Genomic DNA, 13,385 nt, shown 5'->3' with positions numbered 1-13,385 from the left:
GTTTTTATACCTGTAAACTAAATTTAATCTCTGTGAAAAAATAAGTATGATAACAATTTTGGTGTCTTTAAGTAAAATAAAATGATCCTTGTTAATGAGAACCTATTCTTCATTCAACAGATGTCTATTGTGCCAGGCATGGAGCTCCCTGGGATATGACAGCTCACAGTTATATATGTAGAAATAACAATAACATAAACTTCTCTACCTGACTGTCTCCTAAACCTCTTATGCCTTTCTGAACCAGTCAGGCATTTTCTGGCCCAGGAGAGAAGCCAATAAACCCTGGAATAGTTCATTCTCAATTAGGGCTACTTTTAATTAAAGCAGTGATTCTCCTTTATTAATGGCTTCTATTTTATTACTTTCTGTACTGGTTCCTGTGACACTAACTCATTAGTCATGGGGACATCTGCTGGCAAAGGCTGGAATTACAAGCCAGAAGAAAAGGCCATTTCCTCTAGGGTCTGTTATGTCTTGCCTGTGACTTAATGATCAGTGGAGGAAAAGGGAACAGGTGGCTGTAAAGGTCAGAGAAAAGTAGGCTCATAGAGAGCTTAGAGTTAGTGGAATTGTCTTTTTGACGAATCAGTTGATAATTTAGTATACCTCTGTGAAATCTCAATCTCTTGTTTAAGTGTCTGCTCTACTTAGGATGCAAAGGATAGTTTCTATCCCGTTGCACACGGTAAAATACTTTGTTGCTGTTGCATGAATGGGATAAAGGATCCCGGCTCACTATTACTACTTCTCTCACTTCTGGTAGAAGCAGCAAGAAGGTGCTGATCTGCTTGTTGCTCGTGGGTCCTCCCTCCCATGCTCTGGTTTTCATTACCACACAGGGGTGGCATACACATCAGAATGCTTTCCGTGCAAGCCAGGAACCTTCAGCAACAAACCAGGCTCGTTCATCTGCCAAGTCTGTCCCAGAAACACCTACTCTGAGAAAGGAGCCAAAGAATGCATCAAGTGTGAAGAGGAGTCCCAGTTTTCAGGTAGGACTGGTCTTTGCCAGTTAATAGTCTTTGTTCTTTTTCTCTAAAATTATGTTTGTTTATAGTGTAGAGTCATGAGTCAGAAGTCACACGTAAAATGTGGGAACGGTGTGCCAGGAACCAAGTGCTAAAGTGAATCAGTATTGAATGGATAAAATAAGACTTATTGCCCTTTGTGCATGACTTTTCCATTTGTAATTTTTTCTGTTCTACACCCTACAGGGAATTACTTTGGATATATTTATACTAAGCTAAAAAAAATCAGATTGTAATTTTATACTATTTGTTGGCATAGAGATGTACTTAGAAAATTTTAATTTGTTGCAGATTTACAGTGTTCAGATAATAATGGAAGAAATCTAATGTCTTCTTGGAAAAATTATATGTTTCTTGTGTATCATGGAAACATGTATTGCTCCAGGGTAAATAAAAATACAGGCCTTTATTTTCCTTAGGTCTAGCTAGTTCTTCCTAAATTCCTTTAGTGAGGAAGGTTATTTTTAATTTTTAGTTGTCTGCTTTTTTTTGTTTTGCTTTGATTGTTGCTTTTACTGAGAATCACAACATACATGACTCATTTCTGAAATGCATTTTTATGTTGCAGAGGAAGGGTCCAGCGAATGTATGGAGCGACCTCCCTGTACCACAAAAGATTATTTCCAGATCCATACTCCATGCGATGAAGAAGGAAAGGTATACAGGCTGTATTCAGTCAACTGTATTCCGTTTTAATCCAACCCTCTTCCCAATTTGAGCAGACTCTACTTTGTTGGTGAGAGACTTAAATGAGTTGATTTATAACACATGTCTGTAAGTGGTATGGCGGAAGTTTAAAAATGTAGATTTTGAATCCTGGGGTCCTGGCTTTGATTTCACACTATTACTTATTAGTGCTGTGGGCCAGTTACTTGCTCTAAGTCTTTTTTTTTTTTTTTTTTCCATTTGTACAATGGGGCTGATTCCTACCTCATAAGGCCACTCAGAGAATGCCTGAGATATTCACTTTAAAGTTCTTAGCATAGTGTCTGGCACCTAGTGAGTGCTCAATAAATTACTGCTATTCTTAACAGGAATTTTTTTTTTTTTTAAAGAAATAATAGGATCAGGGGGAGCACAACCTTTAAAACGTGTACTATGACTCCCAGGATGGAAGCATCTTATTTGGTTCCTCAGTAGGTTTGATCAATAAAAGCCATGCAGCCATAGGCACATTCAGTTATGGCAGATTATTATGTAATTGCATTTAGAAAACGCAAAGTAATTACCATACAGACGGCACTTAGCCAGAGGAAGAATGCATACATGAACCCTGCAGTTGATGTGCTATTCTCTTTATTACAGTTAGACTGTATTAGCTTATGTCTCGGAGAAACGGATTCAAGTGGCTGCAATGCAGCATTTTCTTTGTGTTTACATCTTTGAAATAATGGCATTTAATTAATTTTTTTTACACATTTATTTTAGAGAGAGAGTGCAAGCAGGGGAGAGGGGCAGAGGGAGAGAGAGAGAGAGAGAGAGGAGAGAGAATGAGAATCTTAAGCAGGCTCCATGCTCAGTGCAGAGCCCAACGTGGGGCTCAATCCTACGACCCTGGGATCGTGACCTGAGACAATATTTAGAGTCTGATGCTTAACAGACTGAGCCACCCAGGCTCCCCCATGGAATTTCATTTCTTGACCTAGTTTGGAGAATACACAGATGTCAGTATTGCTTTTGTTTTTAATTTTGTATCCGTAGTTTCTAGTCTGTACTTTTTATATTTATATTATTATTACTCTTGCTCTTAGTCCTAAAATTATTTAAGAATTGACTTTTGAATACTTAAGTCCAAGCACATTCTGGTATTTACAGGAGAGTCAATACTTAGAATAATTCAAGAGAAGGCCAGTTTACATTAGTTGAAAAAAATTTTTTAAGTTTATTTATTTGTTTTGAGAGAGGGAGGGAGAGAGATGGGGAAAGAAAATGAGCGGGGCAGGGGGCAGAGAGAATCCCTAGCAGGCTTCACACTGTCAGCACAGAGCCCATCGTGGGGCTTGATTCCTTGAACTGCAAAATCATGACCTGAGCCAAAATCAAGAGTCAGACGCTCACCCAACTGAGCCACCCAGGCACCCCTAAATTAGTGGGAAATATTAATAATTATATGTATTATTTTTAATAAGTATATGTATTATTTTTAATTAGGAAAGTAACTCAAACAACCCTTAAATTAGAAGGAGTTATAAAGTAATATCTTGATGGCCCTATAATAGTGGCCAAACAAAGGGTATTTCCATTTAGAAAATACATGTAGAGAACTACATGTATGTTGAAAGTAATTTGAAATAATGGTACTTAACTAAATTTTTTAAAACTAAACTTGACTTATTTAAGTAAGGTGAATTGAATTTACTTTATTGTATGTATAGTAATCACTAATTCAGCATTACTGAAGCTTATGTGAATGAGATCTACAAATGGTTCTAGTCTTGGCTATAATGAAAATATTTAAAAGTGCTGTTTTTATTATGTCAACAAGTAGTTTTTTGTGTCAGTGAATACTGTGACAAGATTTAGTTGACCTGGGCCAAAAGGAAGTAAAGCTATACATTAAATGTAGAATGCACGGAACACACACACACATCTGTGCACACATATGCATGCACCCATAGGCACGTTGTGTTGACATATTCACACAAATTGCTTTCTTTGTTGAGTCTGGGTAACCCTGAACATGTTCTCAGTGTAGAACAACACATTGTACTAGCACTCCATAAACCCAGTGAATCTTTAAAAAGTGATTTGAGACTTATTTCAAGATAAAAATGTCTCGCTTCAGAAGTAAACAAAAACCAAAAGGAACTTAATTAACAGGTACAATTAATTAATTAATTAATTAGTGGGGAAATAAAGATTGCACATGTGAATTTGAATTTTTTCTTTTTTTTTTTTTTTTTGTTTCAACATTTTCATTTGTTCTGGTTTCATCTTTTAAAAAGGTATTTTAGGGGCACCTGGGTGGCTCAGTCGGTTATGCATCCAACTCTTGATTTCAACTCACGTCATGATCTCACGGTTCATGAGTTAAAGCCCCTGCATTGGGCTCCCACTGATAGTGTGGAGCCTGCTTGGGATTTTCTCTCTCCCTCTCTCCCTCTACCCCACTTGCACTTGCACACTTGTGCTCTCTCTCTCAAAATAAATATATAAAGTTTTTTTAAAAATAGAAAAGGTATTTTATTCTTGCTTGGCTCATCCTGGTGATTTGCTGGTGGTTTAGTGATGTTTTCAGGTCGTTCAATGACTGTGGCTCTTTTTGTCCTGTCGTATTCTCTTTGATCTTATTTTCCCCTTGTGTGGAGAGGATCCTCAAGGAAAGCAGCTACTGATGTATACAGACTTTTGGACATGATAATTTATATGATGCAGAAATGCCCAGGTTTCTCTATTCATTCTGAAGTTTAGTTATTTGATTGCTTCCTTCCAATATGGAACATTTTTCAGAAATATTTTAATTAGTAACTGAAACCGTTCTAATCCTGATTAAGAGACTCTGATTAACATCATGAAAAATGTGGAATGTCTATTCATTCATTCATTTATTCAGTGAATCTTCACTGAGCACTGGTTATATACAGAGTGCTGGGTGATGAGGGCAGAGCCAGGGACAGGAAGAAGAAGAAGGTAAATGTCTTCCTGGATTGTAGGGCAGTGGTTGTCAACTTTTTTGTGTGCATCAGACTCACCTCGAGGTTCCCATTCCAGATTTTCTGTTTCAGCCGATCTGGGGCGGGACCTGAGAATTTATATGTATTTTTTTTATTTTATTTACTTTTTTTTTAAAGTTTATTTGTTTATTTTTGAGACGGGCAGAGAGAGAGAGGGAGAGAGAGAATCCCAAGCAGGCTCCACGCTGCCAGCACAGAGCCTGACACTAGGCTCAAACTCCTGAAATCGTGAGACCATTACATGAGCCGAAACCAAGAGTTGGATGCTCAACTGACTGAGCCACCCAGGTGCCACAAGAGAATTTATATTTCTAAGAAGCTCCCAGGTAATTCTGATTCTTCTGGCCTAGGATCTCAGCAGTTTGAGAACCACTGGTCTGGATTTCAGTGGAATAGAGATAGTCTGTCAAAAAAAAACAAAAACAAAAACAAAAACTATTATTTCCAATTGTGATTAGTGCTACAGGAAGAGAAGTCTGAGTTTTATGGGGATCTGACCTAGCCTGAGAAGGCTTCAGAACTGTATGAAACCTCAGGCCCAGGTATGGAAGAAGAGCATTTTGGGAAGAGGAGCAGATTGGTGAAGATCTGATGTAGGAGGGAGCATGGTGTGTCTGAAGAACTAAAGAGATGAGTGAGACTGGGGTGTGGGGATGTGGGTAGGGGGTTGCATTAGCTGCAGCTAATGGCATAGTTTCATGCCAGAAGAGGGAGGTTTCATAGTGGTGAATTAACTTGAAATTTTTGTGTACGTTTTGTTTTCAAAATGTTCAGAGCCCATTTTTAAAACATATTGAGATATACTCATATGGCTGCATGCAAGCCCATGCACAGATTCATTGCTGGAGATTTGAACTTAAAAAATCTTCACCTTGCTAATGGCCAGGTAGTCATCGAGAGAAGGCATCTTTTAATGTTTAGCAACATATTTGAACCAGCTTCTCTGATCTTCCAATGGCTAAGATAGGGAATTGTGGACTAAATGATCTGGTTAAGAGGATATATGGCTAACTGAGGAACTGTATGTAAACGTCTGACTTAATAAATGGATATCGACTAGGAGTGTAGTTGATATTAACTGGTAGTGTAGTTGGTATCATGTATTGGCTGTAGGAATATAAATTTAGCAAACTAATTATATATATCCTATGTCATACCAAGAAGAATACGAGTACATGTGAGTTATTTTCAACATTTGATTTAAAAATCCTCAACTTACATGAGGATATTAGGGATAAGTGTGTTGAACTGTAAATCAGTAAAGCTGGGGAGAATGACAAAAGTAAAATTTAGAGAGACCTCCGTGTGTTTGAACAGTGATCTCAAATGACCAAGTGTTGGTGCTTATTTGTGTTAAAGTCTCAGATATAAAAGTATTTAGAAAAGAGAAAACATGAACTTGCCAAAAATATTTCAAAGAGAATCCAAACCTTAGAACCTGGCTTACCAAAGAAAAAATGCAATAGAAATTTAATGGGGGAAAAAACTCCCCAAAATATGAAGGGTACTTAGTTTTCAGGTAAGTAGGTACATAGTTGAAAAACAAGTCCCCCACTTGTTTATCCTATCCACAAAGGGTGTCCCAGGTCTGCTTGCAGAAGTTAGAGGGATGAGATGATTTTGTTAGGGAGTCAACCACTTACAGACAAGGCTTAAGCTTTTGTTTTTTTTTGGGTAACAGAGCTAGATAGAGTAACTTTATTATTATTATTATTTTGGTCTTTTATCTCAGGGTAAATGGTAGTTCCCTCCCATGCTCTGACCATGGGATGCGATACACATTTCTTCTGAATGGGTTGCAAAGCAAAGTGTCAGTTTTGCTTCCACACTTGGAGATGATTGACAATTCTGTCGATGAAATTAAAAGGTACTTTTCAGCATTTGGGGTGAGTGGAAGAGGGCAGGAGCCTCTTGACTCATGTGACTGGGAATTCAACCCAGAGCCAACAGCTTTATTAGGACGTTTTTCTCTTGATCTTCTCATTGGTATTCTTGGCACAGTTTGCTTTCCTTCGGAGGCAAGCTCATTCCTGTGGTACCAGATGCCTGTTGGCTTCTCCACTATCATCCTCACAGCTTTTGATCAGAGGGAGGCACTGAACAAGTTTCAGAAAAGACTCTTACTAGTCCTGCTTGAATCGTGAGCCAACCTCAGACCAACCATTCTGTCCACTAGCGTGGGATACTGTTTGGACAGCTTTGTTCACTGACTGATCCCTGTGGCTGGGCAGCTGGACTGTATAACTCCCTTTTCCTCTCAGTGTCACACAAGTCAGTTCCTAAAGAGGAAAAGATGATATCTCTTACCACACTGAAAAGAGAGTGATTCTGTGCAGTTTCACAGAACTCTTCTGCTCTTAAATAACATGAATAGACATGGCAAGGTTGTCTTCATATACTGGGAATTGCCACAGAATTTTTTGCATACCTCTCCTGATAGTTTCATCAGTGGTCATAGAAGGTTGGCTAGTGATTTGGTATCAGTTCACTTTATTGCAAACACAGTTCTTGTAAAGATGACTGTTTACTTCGCTGGACTCTCAGCTTCCTGTAGACAGAAATGTGTTGATAATCACTTAAAAAGAAAAAAATCTCTAAGCCTAGTAGAGTACCTGGAATATAGAAGATAATGAAGCATGTTTTGAATTAATTCATAAATAAGAGAATTAGTAAGTGAATGAATGATTAACACAGTTACAGAGTTGTGTTCTGTCCTTGGCAAAGGGCTCAAAATAATTTTGACAAAATGGGCAGAATCTAAAGTAGAGGGGTCAGGATATTAAACTCTTTGATAGGAAATATGGTTGAAGTTGCTGGTAATATTTTTTCAAGTTGAAGAAAAGACACCATGGGATGGAGGAATTTTGGTCATCTTTCTGACATTTTCTGCTTGTCCCAAAGAGATTTCATCTCTTTGAATATCCATTACATCTCATGTTTCAAATGATGGTGGTGACAATAATGATAGTAATAGAAATGATGGTATTAATAGCAGAAGCATCTGTCATTTACACAATTGTGTGCACACTCTGTGCATGCATGTGTATTCAAACATTGCCTCTAATTATTTTTCTCAACAGCTATGCAATTTAGACATATTATACTCAGTTTGTAGATGAGAAAACTGAGGCTTGGTGAAGTTAAAGTAATTTCCGTATGGTTATAGATAGCCAGAGCTAGTAAGTTTTAAGGCTGGAATTCTAATCATGTTTGTTTCCAAATCCAATGCTTTTGTATTCTCTTCAAGTATTTTCTTTTTTTTTTTTTTTATGTTACAGCAGTTTGTGAACCTGTCTTATCATTATTAGACTGTAGCCACCTTCAGAAAAAAAAAATTGTCTTATTAATATTTAAATTCCCCACAGTACTTTCTTCCAGTAGGTACTTAATGAAAACTTCCTTAATAGTAAGCTAAAGCATTAGGAGGGAAATCTTAGAAATGAAGAAATAGACTTTTCTGTGTTATTCCATAAGGCAGAATTTGGGCGACTTTATAGAAGGTAAATTCCATTGACACACACTGTTCTGATGTTTTGTCATAGAGGAAACTTGCTGCCAGGGTTAGAAGGGTGCCTGGCAGGACAGGATGTTTTAGAAGGAAGCCTTGTTGAGAGGGGACATTAGACTGTGCAATTTAGTCATCTCTGAGGCTAGGAAATTGGTGGAATTTGTCTAGTATTTTCTTTGCCCTTTAATGAACTTCAGTGTTCTAAGTTATTCCAAATGCTCACTGTCTCTTACGCAGTACTTGTGAATTGTATGGCAAGGGTAAGATGTAGGGGACATTAAAAAATAGGGTATAAAGGGATATGGGTTTTATAACTGCCTTCCTTCCTATATGGCTTAAGCAAGTCAAATATAATTGGACACTCTGTTTCTGAATTAGGATGACGGGAAAAGACCATGGCATTTCCCAGTGATTAAAGAGTTCTAAATCTGTATAAAATAAAATTTCATGATAGTCTTCTTTAAAATATTTTTAACAGCTTTATTGAGATGGAATTCTCATATCACACAATGTATCCATTTAAAGCCTTAGTTCAGTGTTTTTAATATTTTCACCCCAATCTAATTTTAGAACATTTTCTAAAGCCGGAGCTAGAATGTCCGGTACAGTGTTCAATCCCCAGAGTGTCTTCCACATAAAGGAAGAAGAGGACCCAAGCTTGGATGCATTTAGAAAGGGGACAAGGACGTAACCACAAGGGAAAACAGAAAACATTAGAACTTTCACAGATAAGGAATCCAGGTGAATGCTGGTATGTAGTTGGGGAGCTGGACACATGGTGAGAGCGTGTGTGGATGTTGAAAAAAAAATATTTTAAAGGAGACTATCATGAAATTTTACCTGATACAAGTTTAGAGCATGGCTTTGAAGGAGGGGATGGACACAACTTGGCAGAATGGTGTGGGCATGTTGGACAGACAAAGTGATGAGGGCTCAGTGTCTCACCCCTGGAAAAGATGGAAGGTTGGAAAAGGCAGGAAGGAGAGTAATAGTCTGCCTAGTTGGGAACATACAAGTTAGAACATCATAGGAGCAGAAGGCAGTGAGGCTGGAGTAGCGGTTGATAGGCTTTTAAAGACCATGGAATTTAGCTCTAATGAATTCAGCCAGTCTACCAAGCCCTGGTGCTTCTGTACAGGGACATTTGCAGGAAGAAAGTTGACAACTGTGGACAAATCCAGTCTCAAAATCTGTCTAAATTTAGTCTTCCCAGTCTTGAATTTTATTTTGACATGAGAATTGATACCTCCATGTGTTTCTCTAAAAAGTATTTTATTCCTGCGTAATATAAATGTAGTCAGACACTATAGATCTTCTCTAATCTTACTGCCCGTTTGATAAGTTTTGTTTTATGAGGGTTTTTTTTTTCATAAAATGTTTCATGATTTTGTCTCAACTTGCCAAAGAATGAGTTGATTGTTGGTTTTTTACCTGTGCTGTGAGCCATCTGGCACTCGGTATCATTTATATTAATTATTATCTTTCCCCAGTCAGCTCCACTTGAGAGCATCTGTCCCCATTAGAAAGGGAGGCACAGAATCAATCTGCCATGTGAAGCAAGAGGCTTTGTGAACAAAACTTTTCCTATAGAGCATTCGAAATGTGGCTTCTAAATGTTTACATTTAAAGATAGTGCACATTTTCTAATTTTTAAACATTTACTGTGCTTGGATTGAAATGCAGGTGGTCAGCTGACTTGGTTAAAAATATATTTGCGTATTTTACTATTTTTACCCTAACCCAACTGGCTCTTCTTGACTAGTGTTACTTTACTGTTAACTAGCTGTGTCTAATTCTTGGGCAAGTTGTTTCACGATTCTTATCCACAGCTTCCTCATTTATGAACTTGAGGATAATAATACTGACCTCCCAAAGTGGGGGGGAGGATTAGGAGGTGAGCCCCCAAAATCAGTGCGAATGCTCAGGTTAGCACCACCCCACCCCTCCTCTCACGTGGGACCCACCTATTTTCAACAGTGCGGTAGGTCATACCTAACGTGATGGAATTTTAATGAATGTCCAAATAGGTCAGCGAATTTGTGAATTGATTGGGTTGAAAATTTGTTTTCTATACATGCTGAGCCAGAATTCGAAAAAGACCATCCCCCAATATAATGATGTTTCATTTGCTTATATTCTCAGAATTTTAGGCTCCCCCTTTTTTTCAGGGGAGTGGAGAACCCCTGCGGGATACAGGATCTAGTTTATTATTTTAGCTGTTGAGGAAGCTTCAGCAGGAGCGGCCATCATTTTACAGATGGGAAGAGGGAGGCATATGGGCGCAGTGGCTGGTTAAACTGTATCATGATGTGGGCCATAAAATGAATGCAGGAAGAGAGAGTTGTAAAAGGAAAAACATGTTATCTATAGTTCTGTTGAGACAGCTACCTTTTAAACCTTTTTCTTAAGCGTCCTTCTTCAGATCAGGTAATTTGCTCTTCTGTAAGAGAATACTTGAGAATAAAACTGAGTAGTCTAAAGGATATGCTATATAATTTTTTATTAACTGGAAATAACCATAGACAAGTACCTTTAATTTTGTTTCTCCAGCTTCAGTATTAGACTTATTATTGCCAAAATTGTTTTTTTTTATATAAATTTTTTTTTTAACGTTTATTTATTTTTGGGACAGAGAGAGACAGAGCATGAACGGGGGAGGGGCAGAGAGAGAGGGAGACACAGAATCGGAAACAGGCTCCAGGCTCTGAGCTATCAGCCCAGAGCCCGACGCGGGGCTCGAACTCACGGACCGCGAGATCGTGACCTGGCTGAAGTCGGACGCTTAACCGACTGCGCCACCCAGGCGCCCCGCCAAAATTGTTTTAAAGGAGAAAGATTCACTGGATTATATACCTATTGAAGGAAACTGAGTCTCTTTTTGAAAACAATAGTTATGAAAGAAATGATTTTTCTCTTTGCATTTAGAATACCTTTTTTCCCCTTTACCGAGCATATTGATTTTGTTTGTGAATGGGTAACCCATTTAATATTTCTGGTTTCAAAATGAGAGTAATTTTATAATCATAACTTTCTGGGTTTGGCTGAGTTGCAGCTATTTTGTTGTGTTTTGTGCTGTGTAAGGGTGTATGTATGTGTGAGAGAGAATATGAGAGGATGAGGTCTAAAAGATTACTGTCTGTTAAAGTAGAGGCTGTGTTAGCCATAAAGTTAGAAGTACCTGTAACAGGGCCCAGAATTAGAAATATTTTAGGTATGGCTCTTGAAGATTAACATCAGGTAGACAAAGATTCAGAGAGCAACCACATGTATTTGTGAAATGCCATAGTCTTCTTAAAAAGATGAATCTGTTCTTTTGTGATCACGTTGTGCTAAGCCTGGTGTTATGTGCTGGGGGGTGAGGGAAAGGAAGAGGGTGGTGGAGATCTCCAAATGAGAAAAGTAGTGTCTGAATAGAAACATATGTTGGTTATTGGTTATGGAATAGAGTGAATGAGTAGCTAGAAGAGTAAGGTTATACTCGTGTCTATATTTTAAAGAGGAATTCCACAATGAGGAACTTGCTGTATGAATGAGGTAAGGCCACCTGTAGCTCATAGTGAAAACATTTGGAAGTAACAGTCATTCTCCCACCAAAGGTTTTTCTTCTTGTCTCATTTTGTTACTAATGTTTTAGATTCTTTTCAGCTGGCCCTTCTATCACTGTGTGACTCTTCCTAGGCTTTATGTTTAACACTTTTTGTTACTGGAAATTTAAAGGAAAGATACAATTTTATATCACCTGCAAGTTTTGTTTTGTTTTGTTCCCTACCTCCCCCTTTCCCCCCTCCCAGACACAAATTATGTACAAGTGGATAGAGCCCAAAATCTGCCGGGAGGATGTCACGGATGCTATTAGGTTGCCCCCTTCTGGAGAGAAGAAGGATTGTCCACCTTGCAACCCTGGCTTTTATAACAATGGATCATCTTCTTGCCATCCCTGCCCTCCTGGAACATTTTCGGATGGAACAAAGGGTAGGATGCCAATTGGTCAAAGAATTGGACCTTTAGCCAAATAATCTTGCTGGACTATTGTGACCTTGTTAACTGTTTTTATGGAAGACTTATAAAACATACTTATCTCAGGAGAGTTGAGAAATAATTATAATGAATTAGGAGATGAGGTCTTTAGCATACCAAGGATAGCTTTCTAGGGGCATCTTGTGTAATATGTGTAATATTCTCTTAATGGGATGACTCTTCCTTTCATATTGATAAAAATTCCACCATATTAACTGATTAAGGATAAGCACTCATTTTTTGGTGAGAGTGTACACATATGTGAATGCAAGCATAAAACATAACCTCCTCTAATTTACATTTTGTGCTATAATAATAGCAAAAATTGCTTGATCACATGGCAGTGAAAATAGTCTCTAAGTTGTTTCAGAGTGTACAGTTGGGAAAGTTTTAGTGTATATCAAATAATTTAGAAAATAGTGTACAGAGTTTGTTTTAATTTTCATAGACAAAAATTAAAATGCATTTCAGTTATAGCCATCTCACTTGAATATAGCCATGCCATATATTTACTATCTAGAGCCTGTGATAGATAGCATAAGAAGGACTCAGGAGTCTAATTGACTTCATTTTGAATCCACATCCTATAGGTGACATTTAGTATGATTGATCTAAGTTACTTAAACCTTTTTTTTTTAAGTTTAGTTATTTTGAGAGATAGAGAAAGCACAAGTGGGGAAGGAGTAGAGAGCGAGAGAGAGGGAGAATCCCAAGCAGGCTCTGTACCAGCAGCACAGAGCCCATCACAGGGCTCAAACTCAGGGACCGTGAGATCATGACCTGAGCTGAAATCTAGAGTTGGACACTTAACGGACTGAGCCATCTAGGCACCCCAGTTACTTAAACCTTTTGAACCTCAATTTTCCCATCTGTAAAATTGTGGATAATAATATCTAGCTCATTGTCACTGACCAGGTTATGTAAAAATGTGTCCTATAGTAGTGCTTTGGTATCAAGAAGTGTTTGCTCAGTAAATATTTCTCTCTACTGATGTGATTAATGCAAAGTGTGTTGGGCAAATTCGGAAATGGTTGGGAAGGATCCTTCCATTTCATTGTTGCAGATGTTAATTTAAATCAGGTTTATTTATAAACCTGCCTCTTTCCATATCTCTCAACAACTATGGTCAGTTTTCAACATAGTGAGTATTTTGAA

General features: G+C 38.0%; 1 protein-coding gene across 2 annotated transcripts in view; it reads left to right on the top strand.

Annotated features, from left to right (window-relative positions):
- Positions 1-13,385, top strand: part of ELAPOR2 (endosome-lysosome associated apoptosis and autophagy regulator family member 2) — a 178,487-nt gene that overhangs the window by 116,176 nt on the left and 48,926 nt on the right. For both annotated transcript variants that reach the window (XM_045494660.1, XM_045494661.1), the window contains 3 exons: positions 843-995; positions 1,600-1,688; positions 12,005-12,185. In XM_045494660.1, the coding sequence (XP_045350616.1) occupies positions 843-995; positions 1,600-1,688; positions 12,005-12,185 (423 nt within the window). The remainder of the gene's footprint in view (positions 1-842; positions 996-1,599; positions 1,689-12,004; positions 12,186-13,385) is intronic.

Source organism: Leopardus geoffroyi, chromosome A2 (genome assembly GCF_018350155.1).
Source record: "Leopardus geoffroyi isolate Oge1 chromosome A2, O.geoffroyi_Oge1_pat1.0, whole genome shotgun sequence".
NCBI lineage: Eukaryota > Metazoa > Chordata > Mammalia > Carnivora > Felidae > Leopardus > Leopardus geoffroyi.
The sequence above is the reverse complement of the archived record's forward strand: the minus strand, read 5'-3'. Positions and strand labels throughout refer to the sequence as shown.